Genomic DNA, 23,759 nt, shown 5'->3' with positions numbered 1-23,759 from the left:
CACACACACACACACAGACAGCATACAGAGCTGGCAGCATGCAATGGGAAAGATGAGAAGATCAGTCTCACATGCTGTTTAAATGATGTTTTGATAAATAATGCAGCCTGCACGCTTCACATGTAATCCGACATTGGCTGCACCAGTTGGATCCCTGTCGCGCTCCACTCTGAGTGAAAGGGGAATGAATTCATCATAGTTATTTGTCACTAGCGCCAGCTTCCTCTTCAGTCAGCCTATCAGGTTTTATCGTTCACATGATTGTAAAGAGGTTGAGGCTGTCTTGTGATGGGCCTTTTCATGATTTGAAATAGGAGCTGGTGTGGAAGCTACTTCATATGCTGTCATCGTGCTGCTTATTTGGCAGGAGGAGCCGACGTGGTTAAGTAGGTCATCAGGATGGTGACGGTGGACCATTTAAAATGAAATATGCATGTGTGTCTTACTCTACTTGTGGAATGAGTAAATGACAAGAGTAATCAGTGTATAAATCCAAAGGCACAATGAGGACAAATATTCGTTTCACACTCGCTGACAAACAGGACAGGAGCTGACACAGTCATTCTACAAAGCGTCTGAACATTTGAAGCTCCTTTAAAAAGGTTGAACAGGTGCTGCTTTAAGGGTATAATGAGTCCATCCAAATTCATTTTAGGTAGAATAACAACTTTGCATTTGTGCGAGATGACTATGCAAATACAGACATGCCTTAAATTGGGCCAGAGTTGGCTGAGAGGACCTCCACCTCCGTACAATGAGTATGAATTTTCACCCTCAATGGCAGCTTCTGGCTGTGAACCTGTTGTGAACTTCTTGGCTTAAACTGGAAATACTCATTAAAATATCCGAACCAATATTATCATTTAACTTTTTTATTTGCATTTCATAGTGTCATTCATTCAAATCAAATTAAAACCACATATGAATATGTGGAGATGTCAGGTTTTGATATTTCTTGAACAATCAGAGGACCCAAATTACACTGCTAGTTGTGACTGGCCATGCAGATAGTTTGCTTCTACGTGCTAAGGCATTGGACAAACAACAACCCTAATTGTTTTAGGGGGACAGTTTCCACCTGATGAGCCCTGTAATTTAAAACGGTAGCTGTAAAATTGCCCCTAGGTGTGAGTGTGAGTGTGAATGGTTGTGTGTTTGTGCCCTGCGATCGACTGTCGACCGGTCCTCTCGCCCGTTGACGGCTGGGATAGGCTCCAGCCCCCCCCGCAACCCCGAAAGGGATACGCAGTATAGAAAATGGATGGATGGATGGATTTTTGGAAATACAGTAATTTGCTTGCTTGCTGACTTTAATGTGAGAATTATCACTTTCATATCTGTATGGCTAATATTAAGCTATTGCCAGCAGGCAGTTAGCTTAGCATAGCACTATAGTACAGACTGGAAACAGGGGGATATAGCTAGCCTGGCTCTGTCTGGAGGTAATGTAATCTGCCTATCGGCACCTCCAAAGCTCACCAATTTACATGCAATATCTTGTTTGTTTTAATCAGTACAAAAAAACTAAGTGTTAAAATGACATATTGTGTTGTGGTTTTACGCACTATGTGCAGTATTATTTTTTCAGCTGACGGTAGTGACTTCCTGAAGCATTGTGGCCACCAGGCAACCAGTGAAGACTACCTTTGGACAAAGCCAGGCTAGCTAGCCCAGACCCTAGTCTTCATGCTAAACTGCTGCTGGAGCTACATATTTACCCTTCAGATATGAGAGGAGGAAAAAAGGGGAAAGGTGTGTTTTCCAAAATGTCAAACTACTCCTGATCAAGGTGTACCAACCCCCCACACACCCCTTGGCATTGTTTGCATTGTCTGTAGTTGTTGCTTTGTCTCTTAACTCCAGGAAGTGAGGTGGGGACGCTGCATCTCACAGCGGGGCCAGAGAAGCACGTGAGGGCCACTTTAACAATCTCAGCTCTGTCAGCAAAATCCTTCCTGTTTCCATTAGCAACCACCAGAACAGGACCCCTCACACTACCTGGGGAGACAATATGCTTGTTAGAGAGACAAAGGATGGAGGAAGGGAGGGAGAGCGAGAGTGCAGGATGGGGGAATGGGAACACAGGGAGGAGTAAAGATGGTACTGGATGGAGAGGTAGGAGGAGGAAGAGAGTTGGTGAAGCTGTTGTAAAACTGCAATGAATGTTTATATGAAATCTCTGCACAGTGAAGAGAAAATCCAATGACACAAATAAACCTATTACAGTTTGTTCTGGGTGGGTTAATTTGATATAATAATCCACCCTAATGTGGTGTCGGCAGTATGATCGGTCAACAGAGCAGCAGCACACGGGACAAAACAACAGCAGACACCTCAACGCAGGTTACTGTACTGATTTTCTGTCAATGGAGATCAAGACCAACCGAAAAATAAAAAAAATAGAAAAACGTGTGAGGCAGAATTAGGTCATCCTTATCACACCTGATATTGAGCCTGCCAAATTTCCTTCAATGAAAAGCAATTACAATCCCAGAGGCACATTCTGAGTCTTCAGCCAGATGGCGAATTATAGTAGTGACACATAACCCACATCAGCCCTACACGGCATACAAACGGAAACAAAAGCACAATATTAGCATTAGCAAATACAACAAAATACTCTGTGCTTTAACATATCATAAGAATAAAGCTCAACCTGTTACTCCTTTTGTCAATAATGACCTGTTAGAGGATCCATCAGGTCCACAAGCGATGGAGAGGAAAGCACATGAAATCACTCATCTACAAAGATTTCACTACATCTTGAGAGTGATGTGCAGTGTTTCCTGTTAGGTGAAAATCTTGATAATCAAGAGAATAACTGCATTAAAATTCATCCCATAGGGCCACCTGAGTGCATTTATGCAGTACAGTGGTACATTTCTGGGGACATTTCTGAGCAGATCAAAGTCTCATCAGTACAGGCTAAAATTCAGACGTGAATAAACAATAAATTGCAGCAGAAGCAGAATCAAAACCTGTGGATCAAACTTTGTCGGCTGTGGCATTTGTGCTCATCCACAACAGCAATTTCAACTGCTGGCACTCTTCTGCACAAGCGCATTCTCATCACGAAGTGACAAAATCACATGCAGCTCCACAAGACTATATTAAAACAAATGAAGTCCCAATTCCCTGTTCAGAACGTGCGAGGAAACATAAACTTTCCAAGAGGGAAGTATTCTAGCTGCACTGTTTGTCTGCATCACAGCTGAGTTCACGTCAAATAATTGATTGTTTTGTTGCATCTCTTCATCAGTGCGCTGACATGCTGTTCTTACTCACACGGGCAAACGCGCACACACACACGCACACACAGGGGTGTACCTTACCTGCAGTATCTGGCAGCGGTCCGAGGTGCAGTCGATGTTCTCACAGGGCTGGTACATGCCCAGTGTCACACAGTTGAGCAGGATCACCATGATGCTAATCCTCTCGAACCACGTATTAACAGAACTGGGGTTAAGGAGCATAGCAGCTGAGGAGAAATGTGCAGCCACACACACATTGTATGTGCTTCAAGCTGGGCTGCAGTGATAAAGGAAAGAGTGGGTCAAGGTAATGCATGGACAGATGGACATACATGTTTCAAACACTATATAATAGATAATATTCATTTATATATAGTATAAAATATAGTACTGTTTAGTCTTAGTCCCCTTAAAAGACCTGTCAATCATTTTATGGCAGATTTCAAATTTTCAGTTTTAAATTATCTTACAATATGCCTTAAATTAACTTAACTTTTCCTTCTTTATCCTTTTCCTTAAATCTTGAATCAAGTTGAACTTCTTTACTTTAAATTTCTACGTCCCTGTCATCCCTCCTGCACGTCTCATTCACACCTCTCTCTTCATCCCCTCATTCAAAAGTTATCTGCAAATATTACGAGCCCGGTTTAAAAATCTAACAGCGCATGAAGGGGCACTTCAGCTTCAGTAGTGTTTAATACAACATAGTGGGAATGCAGGTTATAAGCAAAGTAGTGTACATTCAAGCTAACTTGTGATAACAGTGACTTTTGAAGTGTCTTTATCCTCGAAAAGCTGATCCACTCCTCTGTCCAATGCAGGCTTCAGCCTGCTTCAGCATGTGGGGGGCGTTTGTTTTAAGTCCCGCACAAAGCAAGTGGGTGGTGGGTTGTCTCCGTGTTAACAGGATACAGTAGCCCTGGCATGAGGATGATGTCCCAGCAGAGACCAAAGAAACTTCAAACGTGGATAAACCAGCACAGCCATGGTTTCAAAAAAAGCGTGGAAAAAGCTACATGCTCTGACGGTCTGAGAGGATCCAGTCAGTATTATTGTCATTTTGCTTTAGTTCATTTTATACAACATAAGATTGACTGACATTTGCAAGTACGATGGCATTCGTTTCACATTATACATTGTTCACCATTTCTCAGTCTTGTCTCACAGGGTCTTGTTCTACAATAATTCTGAATAATACATTTGGAGAAATACTGCTGCATATTGCCACACATTTAAATAAAGAACACACACCCACACCTATATATAACCTTTTTTGAAAATACAGTGTTGTACTGTCAAGACTACTTTCAACATTTTATGAATGTTTGGCTTGGCGCCTTTTCTTCTGTTCACCTAAGTACGAACAAACAGACAGATTCACATCCCACATTTCAGTGTATGCAGAACTGACTCATTCACGGCATGTACGCAACACATCATGCAAGCTACGAGGTCACAGAGTCGCCACACTGCCAGTGAGCAATTCATCAATGAAAATGAAGATGAGAAGTATGTTTCCAGCCAAGCTATTTTTTGCTACATGACTAGTATGAGTCACGAAATCAGACCTGACAGAGTAAATACTACCGCCTGCCAAGGCACAGGACACCTTTTGTGATATTTATTTAAAATGGTGAATGACACAGCAGTATGGGCACAGATTTGTTTCGTTTTATGTCATAAACAATTTAGAAATAGTTACAATACAAATAAAATACATTATTTTGCTTAAAATATTGTTTCACAAGCATAGTTAACACTATGTTTGATTTACAACCAGGCTTACACCTGGACCACGTTTACTAATGCACAGACTGCACTATATGTATATATAAGATATATATTTTCATATGTGAATAAAAATGAAAAAGGAAAATCATAACCTAAATTTATATTATGAACTCTGTGTGTGTGTGTGTGTGTGTGTGTGTGTGTGTGTGTGTGTGTGTCGTGTAGTTCAAAAGTATTTTACAGCATTTCACTTCTTTCATATCTTAAGCTGACAGCTTATGTTCTTAGTCCTATACTCCATCCTCTTAAGTCTTTATTTTTTGTCTTGCTTTATGTATTCACACAATGAGCTTTAAGTCTTTTGTTCTATGAACTTTGCACTAGCAGAACTTATGCTCACTCGTAGTTTGATGTGGGAAATGTGTCTCTGTGTGGCATACGGCACAGCTGCATGCAGCCCAACTCGAGCTGCAAGCACGTTCGTGTGACCAATCCAAGGCATTGACGAATTTTACAAGCAACTATGGCTGAAATGATTTATGTTAATGAATCCAACCCAATATAAACCCTACATTAATTCTACCAAGCTGTACTCATGAAAGATATATACCAATGTGAGTAAGGCAAAAGCCAACATATAGTACAATGGTTGGTTGTGATTTTAGAGAAACCTGTTTGAACACCTCTGCCGCAAAAATTAGTGTCTAAATCTCTTTGAGCATTTGTGATAAGAGGTGGCCTGGGCATAAAAAAGCATGACTTTATGATAAAACTAGTAGCAAAATTGCATGCTGTATCCCTGATCTGCATAAACACATCTGCTCAATCTATTCCCCTCGCACCAAAGCAGTCCACATTATCTGTGATCTCCTGAATGAAAAAAATGCATTGTGTCACTGATGATGAAGTGGAGTGCATGAACACATTTACAGAATATTTTATCTTTTTCCCTTTTAAAACAAAAACCGGACAAAATCCTGGAGAAAATGTGCAACTTTGTGCACGCTGAAATGAAAAGACTGAAGCGAGAGTTGGCTATCAGTTGTGTTTCATCTCATGTCAGCGGGTAACCTCTCACTGAACCTGCCGTGCGCTGGGACGCGCTTCATTTCTAATTCAACGAAATATTGAAGAACAAAAGATAAAGCTTAAAAATGAAAAATAAAGTGATCTGAAGCTCAAGCATCTTCGAAAGAAATGTTAAGTGCACTTTTAAGAAAAGTTCCACCGTCGATGCTTCTTGCAGCACACATTTCTACACTGTTTCCTTTTGTCCAGGGATTAAGTGTGCGACATCTTTGTTATTCATTTTCACAATATGTCTCTCTCTCTCTCTCTCTCTCTCTCTCTCTCTCTCTCTCACACACACACACACACACACACACACACACACACACATACACATACACACACACACATTAATCTGTAAGTCTCTCCATCCTGCTAGCTCCTCTCCACTTTCTCTGCTATCTCTTTAGCACTTCTCTCTGGGGGTAACACAGTGAAATGGGAAGAAATAATATCAGAACAACGTGTGGAAAGAAATATTATCGTGAAGTCTCTGTGCCTTTTCTTAGCTTCCTCATCGAAGCGCCAACCCCTTCTTTGAGGGCCTGACTCCCTTCGGGTTACAGTGTTCCTTCTTTTTCTTTCTGTAGCTCCTCTCCCTCGATATCATTTCAATTTTCCCAGCTGTCGCCTCTGCCCCCTTTCCCTTCCATCTCTCTCTTTTCTCAGCTTTTCATTCATTCCCAAGTGTGACAGAGCAAACGATGGACAATTTTGCCCTCCCAGCAAAAACAAACGCAAACACTTTGGGACACATTATACCTCGACAGGCAATGAAAAATCAATCAGGCGTGCGTGTGTATAAATGAACGTGTATGTGTGTGTGTAGCACTCCCATAGCTCAACTAAAGAACCTGCCCTGAGGTTCTGTGCTAGCAAAGCAAGAGCCAAGAACAGAAGCACAGTATGAACTTGCAGAGAGAGGAGGAGCGAGACAGACTGCCTGAGAAAAGAAATAAACACAGATATGCAAAAAGCATGGGAGAAGACTTGTTTGGGGCTTAGCAACATACCAACACAAGAGAGGAGACAAAGGACAGAGGCGATGTCGATGCACAGTGCCCGTTTTGAACTTTTCTTGCCCATCTCTTCGTTGCTCAGAGTTTAAGAACACAAGCCTGCCAGAAAATATGCAACCTCCTCCACACTCGTTCATTATATGCAAAACACCACCCCTCACACCCCTGTGGACTCCTCACCTTCAACCCATCAAAGCCAACAGTATCAGCAGCCTCTGCACTGACATGTGACGTGACTCAGTGCTGGTTTGAGTTCAGTTTCTTTGTCATACTGACCCCGGACCTTTCCCTCTCCGGGGAAATGAAGCAGCAGGCGGCTGACTCACACCCAGCTGATTCCAGAGCGCTAGCTGATGGCTGGTCATGTCACTCCCTAATCATGTCGGGAGGGCACTAACTGAGTGTGACACCACGGATGCTTTGCGGAGAAAGGAAGGGAGGCATGCTGTTATTGAGCTGCAGCATTTAATTTGATTGTTCTTTTAAAGCTATTACTCGTGGGATGTAGAATGTTCAAGAATCCTCCCAGAGACTGTCAACGTGTGACTGAGCGGGTTCAGCTTGCATTTGTCCGTCTCTGTCTTTCTGTCTCTTTAGCATCAAGTCTTCTCCTCTCGCTCCTGCATGTATAATCTTCTTAGGATGTGGACAGGGCCTCCTCTCTGTCTTTAACCTCCTCTCATCTTTTCCCTCTTCTTCTTCTCTGTGTCTCTATCTATTTTTATGCCTGTCCCTCTGTGTCAATACAGATTTCGTCATACACTTGCCCCCCTCTTTCATCCTTTTTTTTTTTTTCTATTCCAGGCTTTCCAACTTTATCAAGCTTCCTGTCTCTCTTTTGGACAAAACAATTCAGGATCCTCACTTTGTGTCGCTGATTCTGTCTTTGTCTCTCTGTCCGCCTTAGTGACGCATTCAAGTAGAAAAAAGGTGGAGCAAAGAAGCCTGTGTTTGACCTTATGTTCCACACCTTTAGTAGGAAAACATCTTAAGAAAAACTAATTATTCTAATAATCAAAATGTTAAAATGGAGGGCTCTGGTGCATGTGTAAAACCAATTTATTACCTGAGTGCATTTCTTATTTATTGTGTCCCAATGGAAATTCTTCATTCCTTCCTTGCTGGCTGTGGCATCTAAACACAGAATCACAGTCTTAAACTTGAGAATAACCATGAGACCAGCTATAGTCTGATATGTGACATGACTATAACTTGAATTTCTGCAAGGTCCCACGTGAACAAAACATGCTTTGCACAATATTAAGTCTGTGTGTCTGCATGCTACTGATATCAGCATTTGAATGGATACAGAGATGTCTACAATTTTCAGTATACCTATTCAGTTGCTACCACAGCTTGTCCTCCAGTTCTCAGTCAGATTCAATCAGGATAGAGGCGTAGCAGTGCATATCTTCCCCAGCTCCACCCTCTCGTCCAAATATGGTCACTCCTGCCCTCAAAAAAACAAGATGGCAACAACCATCATGTCAAGCTGAAGGCTTCCAAACAGTAGTTCACAAACCACAGAAGCTCCGTCCGCTGTTTATAACACAGTCTATGTCATAAAGACTGCTCCACTAAGACCGAGCAGGAAGAAGACCTTCAGAAGTTGGCTGCATAATAAGTTGGCTTCCTATCCCTGTAAATAATTTAAGACCCAAATTCTATTTCTGTATGATTCTTTTCATTGCAGTAAAATAGTCAAAATAATGGGTTTGTGTGTGTTTCAGTGTGGGCATTTATATAATCCATGGAAAATGTAGCAATGACTCTATTAAATGGATGCACCAAATCAACAGCTGCGTGTGTGTGTGCGCGCTTGTTAAGAACAGGATGACTCATGTCTGAATGAGATCTCTGTAATTTACAATGAGGCTTTTCGACAGAGCTCCCCTCCTCAGTGGCCGCATGTGCGTGTGTGTGTGTGCGTGTGTGTGTGTGTGTGTGTGTGTGTGTGTGTGTGTGTGTGTGTGTGTGTTCCTGTGAAAACCCTCAGGATCAGTCTCATTCAGCCTGAATCAAAATGACATTCTGCTTCTCACTGTGGCAGTGAAGCCTGTGCCTGTCTCTTCTCCCAATGAGAGCACAGCATGATAGGTCACTCACTGTTACACACACACACACACACACACACACACACACACACACACACACACACACACACACACACACACACACACACACACACTTACTTATGTGTAGCCCTAGTAAACCAGTACTTCCAGCACTCCTGCTCCAAATGAAACATGCACAGAAACAGTCACACACATCCTCCTCCACCATGTTTTTTTTTGTTTTGTGTGACAGCCACTGTCCCATCTAGTTGTGTGTGTTTTCAAATTGACTGTCTTAAAAGGAATCCATAGTTGTGGCATGTGTCACTACGTCAGCTACGGGGTGAGGAGGGTCCCAGCTGCTGGGGGAAGAATCCGTCGGCGTGGACTGATCTCCAGGTCAACCAGTGTTCAAGTTGATAAAGAGTGTGTCTGCCCACTGTCCTTGGCATCAGACAGTCACGTTTGTTTTGACTCTGTAGCTGCTGTATTGCGCCCTTGCCTTTCTCTCTGCCAATCTCTCTGCGTTCCTCTCCATGATGAAGTAGTGAGGCACACTGCCAGGGATCTCCCCACCTACCTCATTCTGCTCTCATTCCTCTTTTTATCCCACTTAATTTCCTAGTATCTTGTGGGAAAATTGATCAATGAGTCTATCTGTGCGCCTGTCCCGGTGGCTCGTAGGCTGGTTTTCTCTGTCTGACCCTCCGGCTGCTTGGCCTCGTTTCTTCCTCCCTATTGGTCCACGAGGCTTCTCTGTCCATCCTTCTCTCTCATATTTGTGCTTCAACATTTCCTGCTGGTTCCTGCTTAATCTCTATCTTTTCATATACATGTCACCTTTTCATCAAGTATGAGTAGTCATTTGCTGACATACAGCTGAGGGACAAGAAGCAAGAAGAAAACCCCTCACTATCCATAACATCTGTGCAAACACCCACATTTAACCTTTAATGATGACAGAAGACCATGCTGGAGAGTACTTAATGTTCCCAAGAAAGCCTTTCCGTCTGCCTACTGGTGGGCCAAAAGCTCTCCAGCCAAAGAGGCAAACGCACAGCATAGCACCTAGAATAACAAGTAAACCACCATCTTAAAAGCCTTAAGCAAACTGCAGTATATGTTCTGTTAGTGCTGCTATGCTTGTCTCAGCGAATGTAACTTTCACTTTGCCAGCCCAAGAAAAGTTTGCTCACATACTATCGCCCCCTTCCATTCAAAACCCTATTTGAAATTTGAGGAATTATATTTTTGCATATTTTCCTGCACTAAAAATCCGTCTTTGCTCGATAACAATGTTGGCGGTCTTTAAGATAAGCCCTTCCTCGAATTAAAACAGTTTTCTGAAAAGTGTGTGTCATGCAGTGAATAGAATTGGGTCTCAAAGTCCAAGGACCATAGATTTGCCTTCTAGCACCATGAAAAATTAGCAGGCCGCACAGACGATTGCTTTATACCCTGAGTATCTTGTCGTGCAGGTAAACGGGGCTCAGCACAGAGTGCACAGCACAAAGTTGATATCGTGCCACTTTCCTCATTCAAGGAAACACACACTCTGGTACAGCATGAAGTACAAAACGTAAAGTCAAGGTGATGATCTAATGTGATCAATGCTGAGTGTGTACTCATACAGCACGAGCACATTTCCACAGTTATTTCCTCAGTGATGTTGCCAAAGGCCATGAACAGAAGGCATAGATGGGTACATAAAAATGATGCAGAACACAAAAAGGAGGTTTATTGAGGTGTAATTGCACAGGTGAATTTGCACTGAAGTTCACAAAAGTAAAGCCGATAGCATTACAGAATTCATTGGCTTGCAAAAGAAAGATTTTGCTCAAACGAGCTCAGTTTCACTTAATTATTCCACAGCACTCTACTTTCAGCCATCCTTCAACTTTTGTCATGGTGTGAATATTTATTGTCTGCATTGGCACGTACTGTGCTCCAGCCAATGGCAATAATAGATCACACACTACAACCTCTCACTCACTGCGGCTGCTTGACTTGTTCCTTGCAGCAAGTGTCGCAGCCCAGCATCATTTGTTGCATCTCTCATTTTCGGCTGTTTTTAATTAAACCTGTGTGTGTGCTATCCTCCAATAGCCTGTTTATAACAGGAATGCTAAAGTATAGGAGGTACACAGACAACAGTGATGAGTGTCACCTGTAATTGAGCATTGCCTGTTTTGGCAAGTGCAAATGTCAATGAATAATAGGAAATGAATGAATGATTAGCGGCAGAGTAGTGATGAACAGCAAGACTTTAATCTGTTTCTCTATTCAATTTAACCTTTATCAACTGAAGCACGCTTTTTATGAACTCATTCTCATCTTCAGAACAAGATAAAAGTTAAGAAATTGAATAAGTTAATTTACTTTAATCATTTTCTTGCCTAATTTCTGCTTTACCTCACACACAAGGAACGTGGAAGATTGGTTTTCAGTATATATTCCCAAAAGATAAATGTAAGCATTACTGGCTGCTCTGTAAGCATGCACTTGAAGGAAAATTTGCACATAATACAACGTCAGCAAAAAGCTCAGCAATATGGAGACATGTGGGCTGTGTTTTTAGTCAATTTAAATATACAAGAGGAGTACACAGTCAGGTTTGATCTAGTATTATAGCTTAGAAGTCAGCAGAAATGAATGAGGAGGTTCCTTACGTGTTCTGTACCCTAACTCTAACCCTGTGAAATCAGTGAAGGCATGCTCCACTGAGAAGCATGGGACTGTCTCATTGAGGGTTGGGCGATGGACTGTTGTACTGACAGGAGTGCTACACAAAAATTAGCAAACCTGTAGGACTCGATTCAAATGTGTATGAGCAGTAGCGGTGCTCCCCGTCCCAACTCTCACAAATAATAAACACTTTGTCTGCCATTTTTGCAGAAAAATAAGCAATTATGCCACAATAACATAAGGGAGTGGACTCATTACTGAATCCAAGAAACTGCAATCTAATTTCATAATTGCTCTCATGATTCGTTTTTCGCTGGTGAAAGTGTCACATAATTTGTGGTGCGCTCTGCTACTGCGATACACACACACACACACACACACACACCCGCACAGACATATACAGCAGCTCCATACACGCACAAACACACAGATGCATAAACAGACATACACATATGGCTAGCATGGACGGAAGCAGAGACAGGCGGACACATACAGTGCCAACCACACAGCCTGACCTGGCAACCAAAGACCCAGAGCACCTCTCAAGACAAGCCTATGGCTTGTAACCAAGGCAACGGGAGCAGACGGGTTGCCTTCAGCCACAGAGACAACACAAACTGTGTGTGTCAATATTCATGTCTGTGAGCCTGTACGTGTTTTTTGTGCGCTGTTTGTAGTGCTGTTTGTAAGCACTTTTCTATGTGGGCAACAGTAAAAAATTGTAATTGTGCAGAAGTTTCTAGTTATGCGCAGTGGCTGCGTTTACAGAAAGAGGATGATTACATTTTCCATCCATATTTGAGCATTTCAAAGCTCATGGTGCGTGTGTGTCTGCATTTGTGTGACTGTGTATCTGTCTTTCTCCTCATATCAGCTCAGCACAGCAGGTGCCTTGCTCCAGTACATTGCTGCCGCAACTGAAGCTGAATGTATTGCAGACACCATGGGAAATATAAGCCAATACTTTCTGCGCTGGTGTGTGTGTGTGAGAGAGAGAGAGAGAAAGAGAGAGACAGAGTGAGAGAGAACAGAATGACTCAGTGAGATGGAGAAGAGGAAAGTGAAAGACAGACAGAGGGAGACCAATATAAACGGAGAGTATAGAGGCGAGTCAGGGGTGAAAATGTTGGTAAAAGAAGTGAGTGGAGGAATTTGAAAGAGGTGTGCGCAGGGAAAAAAGGGAAAAGGTAGCAAGAGAAGGGAAATAGACAAAGACCAGAGAGTTTGGTGGGTTACTGGATAGTGACGCCTGCAGTGTACTCACAAGCCATTAGTTTGAATTCGACACAGGGTCAGAGTATTGGAAACAGGAGGGCGGAGAGAGAGAGGGGAAGAAAAAGAGATGCGATGACAGGGCTATGCTGCTGACATCTGCAGGGACTAGTCAGACTCTGATGTGACAAGCGACCATCCTCACCAGCTCTCAACCTCCCTCCAGCCATCTGTCTTTCTCTCTGTCTGTAATGTATTCTATCTCTTGTCACAAGTAAAAACCTTGCATTTCCAAAAAAAAAAAAAATTGAACTGTCAACTATTGCACACTTGGTGCTCATCAAGAAGCACTATGGACGATCAAGTCTGTCTCCAAATGCAAGAACTATTTGAACCCCTTTTAGTCTTCGGTAGCAACTTGACTGGACACACATGGTGATACCATCTGCTTTGCGATCTCTCCACCGACTTCCCACCTCCTTACAGCCGCTACGACAGCAAGCGACTGTCAGAGGAGCAGCGGTCATTGTCAGCTTCTCTCCAGTATCTTGAGATCAGAAGTACCTGTTTGCCTTCGCAACATGAGCACTCGGAGCAAAGACAAACAGGAAGTGTCTTTCCAGTGGGTGAATGAGTGTCTCAAACTGTTGTTATGAAATGGCCTGACAGTCCTGTTAGAGCTTAGGATGTACACTTCTCATCGCCCCTTACCTCTCATTCGTCTGTGGGTCTGCTGTGGACTAGCTCGGTCTCAGTGTATGGAACATCTATAACACAGAAGCAGCTTATAGATCAACTTGAAGCCTGTGTCCCAGTTCAGCGGCACGATCGTCCCTATTCTGCATTTCTATAGCACATACATCATAGTCCATACCATGTATTCAATTACAGGTGGTCATCAGTCACTGGTAAATATATCACAATAAATCAATCAAATCAAGTGCAACTGGACTTGAACAGGTGGGCTTTATATCTGAAGCTAGTCCAGTTAGCCTTTCTGGATATCAGAAATTAGATATTTACTCCTGATGAGGAACACTCCAATGAACAAAACCTTTGGAGGTGGGGCTGTCTCATTTAAGGAGAGTGAAGTGCAGGTTCAGTGGCCTTCAGGTTCAGGGCCCACATTCATGGTCCATGTCTTTCCTGTTCCTCATAATTGCCCACACTGTACTTGAGCTTACTGTGCAAGGACAAAAGATAGAAAGCAGACTGACAAAAGAGACACTATTAGAAACAGACAGTCCACAGTCATACGCCAAGTGACCCGTCAACCAGTTGAACTGTGGGCTTAAGGTTCTTACTTTAAGAGCTCAAACATTAATAACACCTTTTAAAACTGACAAATCTGCCATCCTGATGATCACATACATATTTGCCATCTCTGTAACATATAATCTTTCTTGAAACTGTCTCTTTCAATCTGTACCTCAGCCCCTTTCATTACTTACTTGTCCATTTCACAGCAACAGAGACCGAAAGAGAAAAAGAGCAGCACAGCCAGGACAATAACACTGGGTGAATCTGACATGCTGGAAGTCTTTCAGGGAAGTTTGAGAGGCCACATAATGCAGCATATGAAATATGAAAATATGTCCATATGGACTCATACAGTAATACGTGTTTTTTTTACTTGAGATGAACCAGGTGAACTGAAACCAAAATTGTAATTAAGTAACCCCGACCAGAATGATACTGCATGGTGGACTATTCAGTTAAATTTGATTAAACATCTGGTGAAAGAAAAGACTATGTTCCATCACCGAGACGTCGAGAGACAATTAAAAACACAGACTTGTACATGCAGAGTCAGCACATTGTCAGAGCAATTAGATAATTCCCAAGAAGAGCGTGTGTGATACGTGAACTGTATTGACTTTCAGGTTTTACTCTGACTGGTAGACAAACAACCCCCTCATCACTCTCTCTCTGAAAGAACGGAAAAGAGTGAGGATAACTGAGATCAGAAGGAGGAGATGGGGATGAAGAGGATCTGGTTGAGAGGGGAACTTTAAGCCCTCATCCCTCTCATCTCTTCATCCATATTTCAACAGGGGTCTAATGGGCTGACATGATCCCTTGTTACAAACAGAGGGAGAAAAACGACTGAGGGCTCAGTAAGAGAAGGAAATGAGAGAGGGGCTTGGTCGTGGCAGCGATTACAGGAGAAACCCACTGTAATCAGAGGTTTCGCTCTGTTCTTTATAATTTGATGTTAATTGTGATTGTGTATATGCACTTGTCAGCCAGCATGGCCTACAGTCTGGAAGATCTCTCTCATTTGCACACAAGCTGGACTGCCCGCTCTTCAAACCACACGTGAATGGCATCAACTTCTCTTCACTTTTTTGTGTGTCTTTTCTTTCTGGCGTTTGATTTCCTTGTGATTGGTCAGGCTCCCCAAATATTCGCCTGTAATTGCAGGCACGGCGAGTGGATCCCTGAGTTTCACAGGTGTTTCATGAAAGGGGAACAAACAAGCCGAGAGTATCCTCAGATGAATGAGGCAACACAGAGTGGGAGTGAATGTGAGTGAAGAGACAGAGAGAGACACCAAGAACAAAAAGAATTACCAATAGGTTGTGATCCAGCCATTTGTGATGCTAATTTTCCTGCAGAAAGGTGAAGGTTCTCCCTCTCTCTGTTTACTGTTAGTCATTCTGTATTGTGTGCTGATAGTGTTGAAGCAAACCCAAACAGCATCTTTTAATCTCTTGATAGTGGAATGGGAAATGTCAAAATTTCATTACATAGCTTTCCATTACAGAGCAAAGAGTGTGATTTGGGCCTTGACTTGAGTCGTGCACAGTGGTTCTCAAGTGAATTTTTATGTGCGAACTGCAATCAAGTTGTGTCCGTAATACAGCATCCACTCTGGTGGTTCATTCACCCCAGGAAAAAATACAACATTGTAATCCAGGCAATGCTTACATTTCTTAACACAATGTAATTGGACAAACAAATTAGTCAAATTAGTAGCATCACAATCAGCCTTGTTGGCCAAGTCCACACACAAAGATTCTCAGTCTGTGTTCTGCAGAGTTTGAAGTGTCAGGGTATGATGGGGGAGAGTCATTCTGTTTGACAGCCTGATGTGTGGAAATGTGCCCAATTAAGGCCACATACCAGAGGCAAACATGAATAATTTAGCTAAACGCCAACTTCAGCATGCTAGCATGCTCACAACGCTAACAGGCTGATGTTAAGCAGCGTATAATGTTCATAACGTGTTCACTGTCTCTGCTTACAGTAGCATGTTAGCATGCTAACATTTGCGTAATGTTAAGCCTCATGGTGGCACTAGAAGAAAAGTAAGAGTTCAGCATGCTAGCATGCTCACAACGCTAACAGGCTGATGTTAAGCAGCATATAATGTTCATACCGTATTCACTGTCTCTGCTTAGCATGTTAGCATGCTAAATTTGCATAAATGTTAAGCCTCATGGTGGAACTAGAAGGAAAGTAAGAGGGGCACCAAAGTCATTCAAATTCATTATCTGGAAACCATGAACATTTGTATTAAATGTTGGGCCAGTCTGTGCTGTAGAAGTTGAGATATTTCACAGGGTAAGTGATTTTGACCTGCTGGTGGCGCTGGAGGATAGGTCAAAGGATCACCAAAGTAATTAGGATTGAGCCCCTGGGCACGATAGATATCTGCAAACCCATCCAATAATTGTTGAGACATTTTAGCTTCGACCATGGGGGACTGGAGCCATGCCTCTAACGTCGCTAAAACTAAAGTTTTAACAATCATTTTGTTTCTTTATTGCTAAATACATATATGCATGTATGATAATGCAAGATTGGAAGACGACTGGGAAAAATGCATATACCTCTAGCTATTTTAATTAATTGTTCTCACAAATGCTTTATTCTAAATCAACAGCCTACTGTGATCCCAAGCAGATACCAAAGGAAAAAAGTGCTATTGTGGCCTAAATCTTACCCCAGGCTCAGTAGAGCTGCTGTGACAGTTCCCACTCAGCTCCTGCTCTCGCAACAGTCTGTCTACCAGCCCCAAATCACCAAAGCAGTCACTTCTACCTCCCCAAGTATAAGCCAGAAGGCACCCTGGCTCAAGGATACAGGGTGACTGACAGCAGCATGACTGACAGGCTCAACCCCTTCTCAGTGGGTTGTGTGTGGACTAAAACCCCCGAATCCAAGGGAAATATAACATAAACTTAACTTCCACTTTCAAGTTGTAGAAGTGAGCTATTGTTATGTTCTTTTACATGTTCTCATGAGAAATGCCAATAGTCACCCTGTGCTTCAGAGCGTGCTGACGTTCCATGTTGTACGTCAGTTTTTCAGTTGAAAGGTACCGTGCTTTATCATTATTATTGTTATAAAAAGTGACTGCAGTCACGATAAAACATGAACATGAACATTAAATACTAAAATGAGACAGAGGAAAAAAAAAATTCTGCGCATGCACACACACACTCGCACACACACGCACACACACGCACACACACGCACACACATACACTGTCCTTGTTTCCCTTGACCTTGCTTTTCTTTTCACTACTCCTTTCCTCCTTTCTTTGACGTTATGGGAGTGGTGGCTTTGTGACCCCGTCTTCTGTACTGCTTTCTGTCGGTAAAGGATTTCTGTCTGGTTGACGGGGAAATAAAAATCCTACATTTTTTTCTGTTTTTATCATTCATTTGGTTTAGAGAGAAGGGCTTATGTCCTTACTTGTGAACAACTGAGCCTTTCCAGGATGTCCCTTTCATACCCAATCATGATACTATCACCTGTTACAAATGAACCTGTCTACCTGTGGAATGATCCAAACAGGTGTTTTTGAAGCATTTCACAACTTCTCTGGTCTTTTGTTGCTTCTGTGCCAACATGTTTGAAACATGTTGCTGCATCAAATTCAGAATAAGTATATATTTACAAAAATCAATGAAGTTGATGAGGTCAAACATTAAATATATTGTCTTTGTGCTGTTTTCAACTGATTGTATGTCAACTAGGATTAGCAAGTTATCACATTCTGTTTTATTTGTGTTTTACACAGAGAATCCAGGTTGTAAAACACACATGCTCACACATGCTCCACTGACATCTTTCATCTCATCAGTGAAAGATGTCTTCTCAATTGAGCATTTCATTGGATAAAATTATTTACTATCCTCTAAGTATACATTTCTAAAATTAACTAAAAAACTATAAAATAAATACATAAAAATACTAAAAGAAAACCCCCTTTTTTCTCCTCTTTTAATACACTATATGGACATTTGAAAGCAGCTATGTTCAGGTGCTCACACAACAAACACACATGCACGATTCCTCATCATCTGTATCACCATAAAAACCATAAACCATAATTTTCTTTTACATTCTTCTCAGTTCGTTGACTTCAGAAAATTCAGATTGCTTCTGTTGCAGCAAGTGTGGAACACACACGGCAAGTCCAGTGGTAAGTTCGCAGGGTGTGCTGAACCCGGCAAGTTCACATCCCCCTAAGTGGTTTTACCCTGACTCGGCTTTGGCATTTGTCTTCAACTTAACTTTGTTTAGAACTTTCTTGTAAAGGGTTCAGAAGGTGAATAAAGTATCTCACCACGGCACTAAGCCTACACACCCCATTCTCTCACTGTCTACTCCAATCCTTCATTTTTTGTCCTTATCAGACTACTACAATATTAATCCACATGTGCTGCTAGGCTGAAATGAAGTCAAAGAAGGGACTCAATAATGCATAGCAGCCTTTCTGTATCGCTACCTTCAGGTGAAGCGTGTACAAAATTAGGACACTGAAATTAAGAGCAAGCTCAGCTGGCTAAATCAAGACTGAGTTTACTTTGTAACAGGCTGAGAAAGTTTTAGCCCCGGTGCAGTTGATTGGAATAAGTCTGGCTTTATCTCCTGTGTGCAAGTGTTTGGACTGGTGGCAAGTCTCTTGTAGGCATGTCAGCACAGCAGGAGAGCCAATGTTCCTGTCTTTATTAATTACTACCTGACACACACACACACACACACACACACACACACACACACACACACACACACACACACACACACACACACACACACACACACACTTGCTCACACATACACACCCTTGCCGGCACATACATTCCCAGACCTCCATTAAACTGCTCCACACAATGCACACAATTACACTTGGATTCAAACACACACCTGTCTCCATCTCCTCCTTTATTTTTTCAGTAACTCACCAGTGTCAGCTAAAAGCTGCTAGCATGAGCTGCTGAAACCATAATGCGCAACATAGCATGCCATTACATTCTATAGCCACAGAGTCCGGATCCGTTCCTCTCTTTTTTCTTTTTTTTTTCCCTTAGGGCAACATAACAACATTTTCCTGAAGAGTCAAACTGTTGTTTTGCTATGCATTATTCATCAGCTTAGCTTAGCAATGCTACTGCATATCACTCCCAACTCTCAAAACTATCATTTGTTCTGCTTCCAAGCTTCTCCACAGCGCCAACCCTTATTCTCATTTTCATTGTGTCATTATAGGAGTCAAACAGCTATTCCCTCATTTTAATGCGCCTGATAAGCAGCCTACTTGTGAAGGGCACAATGTGAGCACAGCTGCCAAGTCTCTCTGCCAGGACGCTAACTAAAACAAAATGAGGAAAAAGAGGGCGGGACAGTAGGTTTACCTATCAAACATTAAGACTAAACATTATGCAATGGCACAATAACAGCGCATTTTTACATCAACAGTATTCGAGTGAGTCTTGGCGCAGGTAGGGAACACTAGGCAGGGAAGGTGGATGCAAGATGCTCCCCTGTCTCTGAGCCATCAAGGTGCCCTTGTACAGGATTTGTAAACCTCAAAGGCTCCAGTGGTGCTGTTCAGTAGTTATCGGTACAAGAGTGTGTCTGTACCGAGCAGCTCCCAAGTGTGAGTATGCAGCTGTCACATTGTAAAGCTTAGCAATATTGGAAAAAATGCCTAAGAAAACCAGCAATAGGCTTACTAATTATTAAATTGAACCATATTTAAAAGCTATGGTACTAAATAAAACAATGACAAAATAATACCTCTGCAACAATTATTCCACTGATGTCATTATTGACTTGTCTGATTGTAGAATGACGGGAAAAATCGAGGAATTGTAAGATGTGACAGATATGTGCAAGGATGTGTGCACCCTTTGCCAACTATTTCAGTGGAAATAACAGGGTTCCTCTTTAATCTCATGCTCCTTCTTCAAAAATGGCAACAGCAGCAAAAAAAGCCATTGAAACTCACGACGCCGTGACAAAAATTGAAGATGAAGAAACAAAAGAACTTTCTTCTCTTCTCTCATAATTCCATTTGTTTAAATAGCAGCAATTTCAGTCATGGAACTGCTTCATCTTTTATTTTCTCCCCTCCCCTCTATCTCAGGCAGTTTCATCCCTCTCTGCCTGAGCTATAAGGTTAAATCCTCCCTTGAGGCGATGTCAGAGTTCGAGAGGGGACAAGCTGTGTGTGTCTCAGTATCTATAAATGTTTCAACCACAATGCAGAAAGCAGTCATGTGTGACCATCATTTTCGGGGTCTCATTAGAACAACGATCTGGTGCAGGGTCAAGGCTAGAAACAGTCCTGTTCACAATGAGGTTTTAACGAATTAAAGTCAGCTATAATATCACATAGACATGCACATTTAAAGTAAACACAGGTTAAAATTGCTTAGGTGATTGTCAGATAGCATTATAACGCAGGCTACATTAGCTCACTGGTTAGTTAAAACATAACCAAGGTCAGTCATTGCAGCTCAACTGGTTCCACTGATATTAATGAGCACTGGCAGTGAACGCACCCTGAGGGATCACATCTCTGCAGGTTGGCAAGTTCAGGTATGGGCGAGCACAATATGTGCACGCACGCAAGGACTACGGAGCAGACTCGATGGCATAAGCGCACACACATTCATACATGCTTTCGCACACAGGGGGAGTGGGGGGATGCAACAGGGGTTTTACTAGAAGCATGTTATTTTGAAAATGAAGCAAACAACAAAATAACTTACAGTCTTTCCTTATTTGGTTCACACATACTGTGCTCAATATGTTACCAATTCTCTGATGTACAGAACCACAAAAACACACAATACAGATGTGATCATTAAGACCTCTCACTCATTCACTCTTCTACTTAAAATGGATGCGCTGCTGAGTGCTATGTAAGTCCCCAATTAATAATTATCATAAAACTTCAGTCATACTAAGAGGCTTTCTTACACGGTCCTCAAATTGTCTAACATGACATGACTGGTACCAGTGGAAATATAGGAAATAACACCCATTCAATACCACTGTTGTCCCAATTTACCATGGTATCTACTCTCTGACTTGCCGACGGCTCTGTGAGTGATGTCTGCTACGCTGACACTCTCACTTTGTCTCTTTATCCTTTACACCCTCTTCCGTCTGCCTGACTTTGCCTTACAGATGGCTGAAGTTACTGTAACTCAAAGACGCAGAGGAAAGGGGGGGTGCAAGAGAAGAAGAGAGACAAAACTGGGCAAGCGATGAAGAGATGGGGAGAGAGAGAGAGTGAGAGAGAGAGTGAAAGATGGGGTCCCTATTAATCACATGTGGCAAGGAAGCAAATTCAGCACATTTGTAGGAGTTACTCACACATCAGCAGCAAGTCTGTCTTCTTATTATTGTCATACTGAAGAAATATTCCCATCCACTGAATCCTTTGTGCATCGTATTTTGGGGGTTGATTCATACTATACTGTGTTCAATTTAGAGAGACATTGATTGGCTTTCATGAATTACACCAAATACTATTGATTCAAGTGATATGGATGTTATTTTCCTCGTTTGTATGCATTTATGTCATCTAGCAAATAATGAATTATGATTGAATTGATTTGTGGAAACGTGCTTTCCACAAAAAAGCCAGATAAACTGCTGCATTATCACAAAATAACCCAATGATCACCCACACTTTCCTTAGGAGAGACCTGATACTTTCTGATGACTAGACCAGAATCTGTGAATTAGGTGTAATCTGGTCTATAAACCAGTTTAAGAGGCACTCAGACACTGGTCCTGGCCTTGTGACCACACCAGTGCCCGTAGTACTGCAGGCTTACTCTGGTCAATAAGCGCTAAATGATGTGGGGCCATGTGCATGCGCCCCTGTGGTGGGTGTTGGTAAGAAGATGAAGGGTCACAGTATCCCTCATGTTCCTGCCTCACCTGCAACAGTACACACATGGACGCATAAAAAGGAGCGCACATGTGGTCCCATATCCACATGACAGTAGCCGTCAGTCAGCTCAATGTTAACTGTGACATGCAGAGGGAAGAAAATAATGAGAGAGACTGAGGGACGAGGAGCTGGAGTTAGAGAATGTGTAAGTGAAACAGATGGAGTGGAAACAAATGTATTGTGATAACATCATTTAAACAGTGCTTGGCTCTCTGGGGGCCCTGGCTGCCTTTGCCCTCCCTCTCACACTCGTTTGACTGGGAAAATGGCCAAAAGGATGGGCCAAAAGGACACGCTCTCTCTCTCTCTCTCTCTCTCTCTCTCTCTCCCTCTCCCTCTCTCTCTCTCCCTCTCACGCTTGCTCTCCCCCTCCCCTGCCAAGAGACTAAATTGTACAGAATTGTGCTGTCAAGTCTCATTTGTGAGAGAAATAGCATGCTGGTTATTACTTGAAGACAGCAGGTTGTTTGGTGACTTCTGATGAATCATCTTATTTGTACGTGTGTGGGTTTAGATCCTAATCTATGTGGTCTTAGTTAAAGGATGGAGAAAATGTGCAGATGTGACTGCTTAAGAAGTGTTTATGGAGAGTTGTAAGTTGTGTGTATCCTCACGAGTACAGCACACATAAACACTCAACCTTGACCCTAATAGGAACCGTAATTGAGATTATCAGTGGTCTTTAGTACATACAGTAAGGTTGCAGTAAGAAGAAGAACAAGAGGTGACATGTCAGCTATTTTGCTCCAGGAAAAGTGAGGGCAAGGGGTCAGGCCACTGAACCAAACTGTGAGTGTGAAAACCATATTTTTACCTTTTTCTGCACAATACAGGGCCAAAGGAGAGGCCAAGGTTGGATCGGCATGGCTGGCCTCAAGTATGGAGCCTGGCTATGCAAAAACACTGAAGGAGCAGAGGGCATGGAACGGCGGTGTTCATTTGGAGTTGGTTTTAGTTGCATGTTCATCCGTTTATTTTGCCTTTCTCCTTTTCTTCCAAGTTACGAGTTCACGGCTCCTCATTTGTGTCATGGTCGCTGCCAGCTCCTCTGCTGGCCTGGGGGGGGTGTAAAATGCCATGTGCCTGTCCCCTCACACACAGAGCCACCAGCGAAGAGGATTTTCAACAAGAGAGCGTAGCTCGTGCAGAGATTCACACCATCTCCAGCAGTTTTCCCTAAAGAGAAGCCCTGGCAGTTGGAATCTCTGGTGTAGAGACCGAGACACATTCCCCTTCTGGCTTCCCGAGCTACTTCACACTCTTTGTCTTGCCCAACAGCCGTTTTACATGGCAAGCATATGAAAATGTCTTTAGTCTTTCCCTCATCCCTTGAGGCACAATTCACCTCCATCTCCTCATTTATTATTCCCCTGTACTGTCTCACACTGTCTCTTTTGTCTCACCCTTTTCTACCCCTCTCCTCCCTCCCCAATGGACAGTTTGTCCCTCTCTGAGCAGATATCACATGAGCTTGTTGCAGTTATGTCAGTGACTCAGGCGCTGATTCAGTTACATGACAGTCTCGAGTTT

At 42.5% G+C, this 23,759-nt stretch overlaps 1 protein-coding gene across 1 annotated transcript in view; it reads right to left on the bottom strand.

Moving 5' to 3' along the window:
- Positions 1-23,759, bottom strand: part of cacna1ia (calcium voltage-gated channel subunit alpha1 Ia) — a 148,005-nt gene that overhangs the window by 68,814 nt on the left and 55,432 nt on the right. Inside the window, exon 3 of the mRNA XM_070980381.1 lies at positions 3,333-3,444. Within this exon, the coding sequence (XP_070836482.1) occupies positions 3,333-3,444 (112 nt within the window). The remainder of the gene's footprint in view (positions 1-3,332; positions 3,445-23,759) is intronic.

This window comes from Chaetodon trifascialis, chromosome 15 (assembly GCF_039877785.1).
Source record: "Chaetodon trifascialis isolate fChaTrf1 chromosome 15, fChaTrf1.hap1, whole genome shotgun sequence".
NCBI lineage: Eukaryota > Metazoa > Chordata > Actinopteri > Chaetodontiformes > Chaetodontidae > Chaetodon > Chaetodon trifascialis.
The sequence above is the reverse complement of the archived record's forward strand: the minus strand, read 5'-3'. Positions and strand labels throughout refer to the sequence as shown.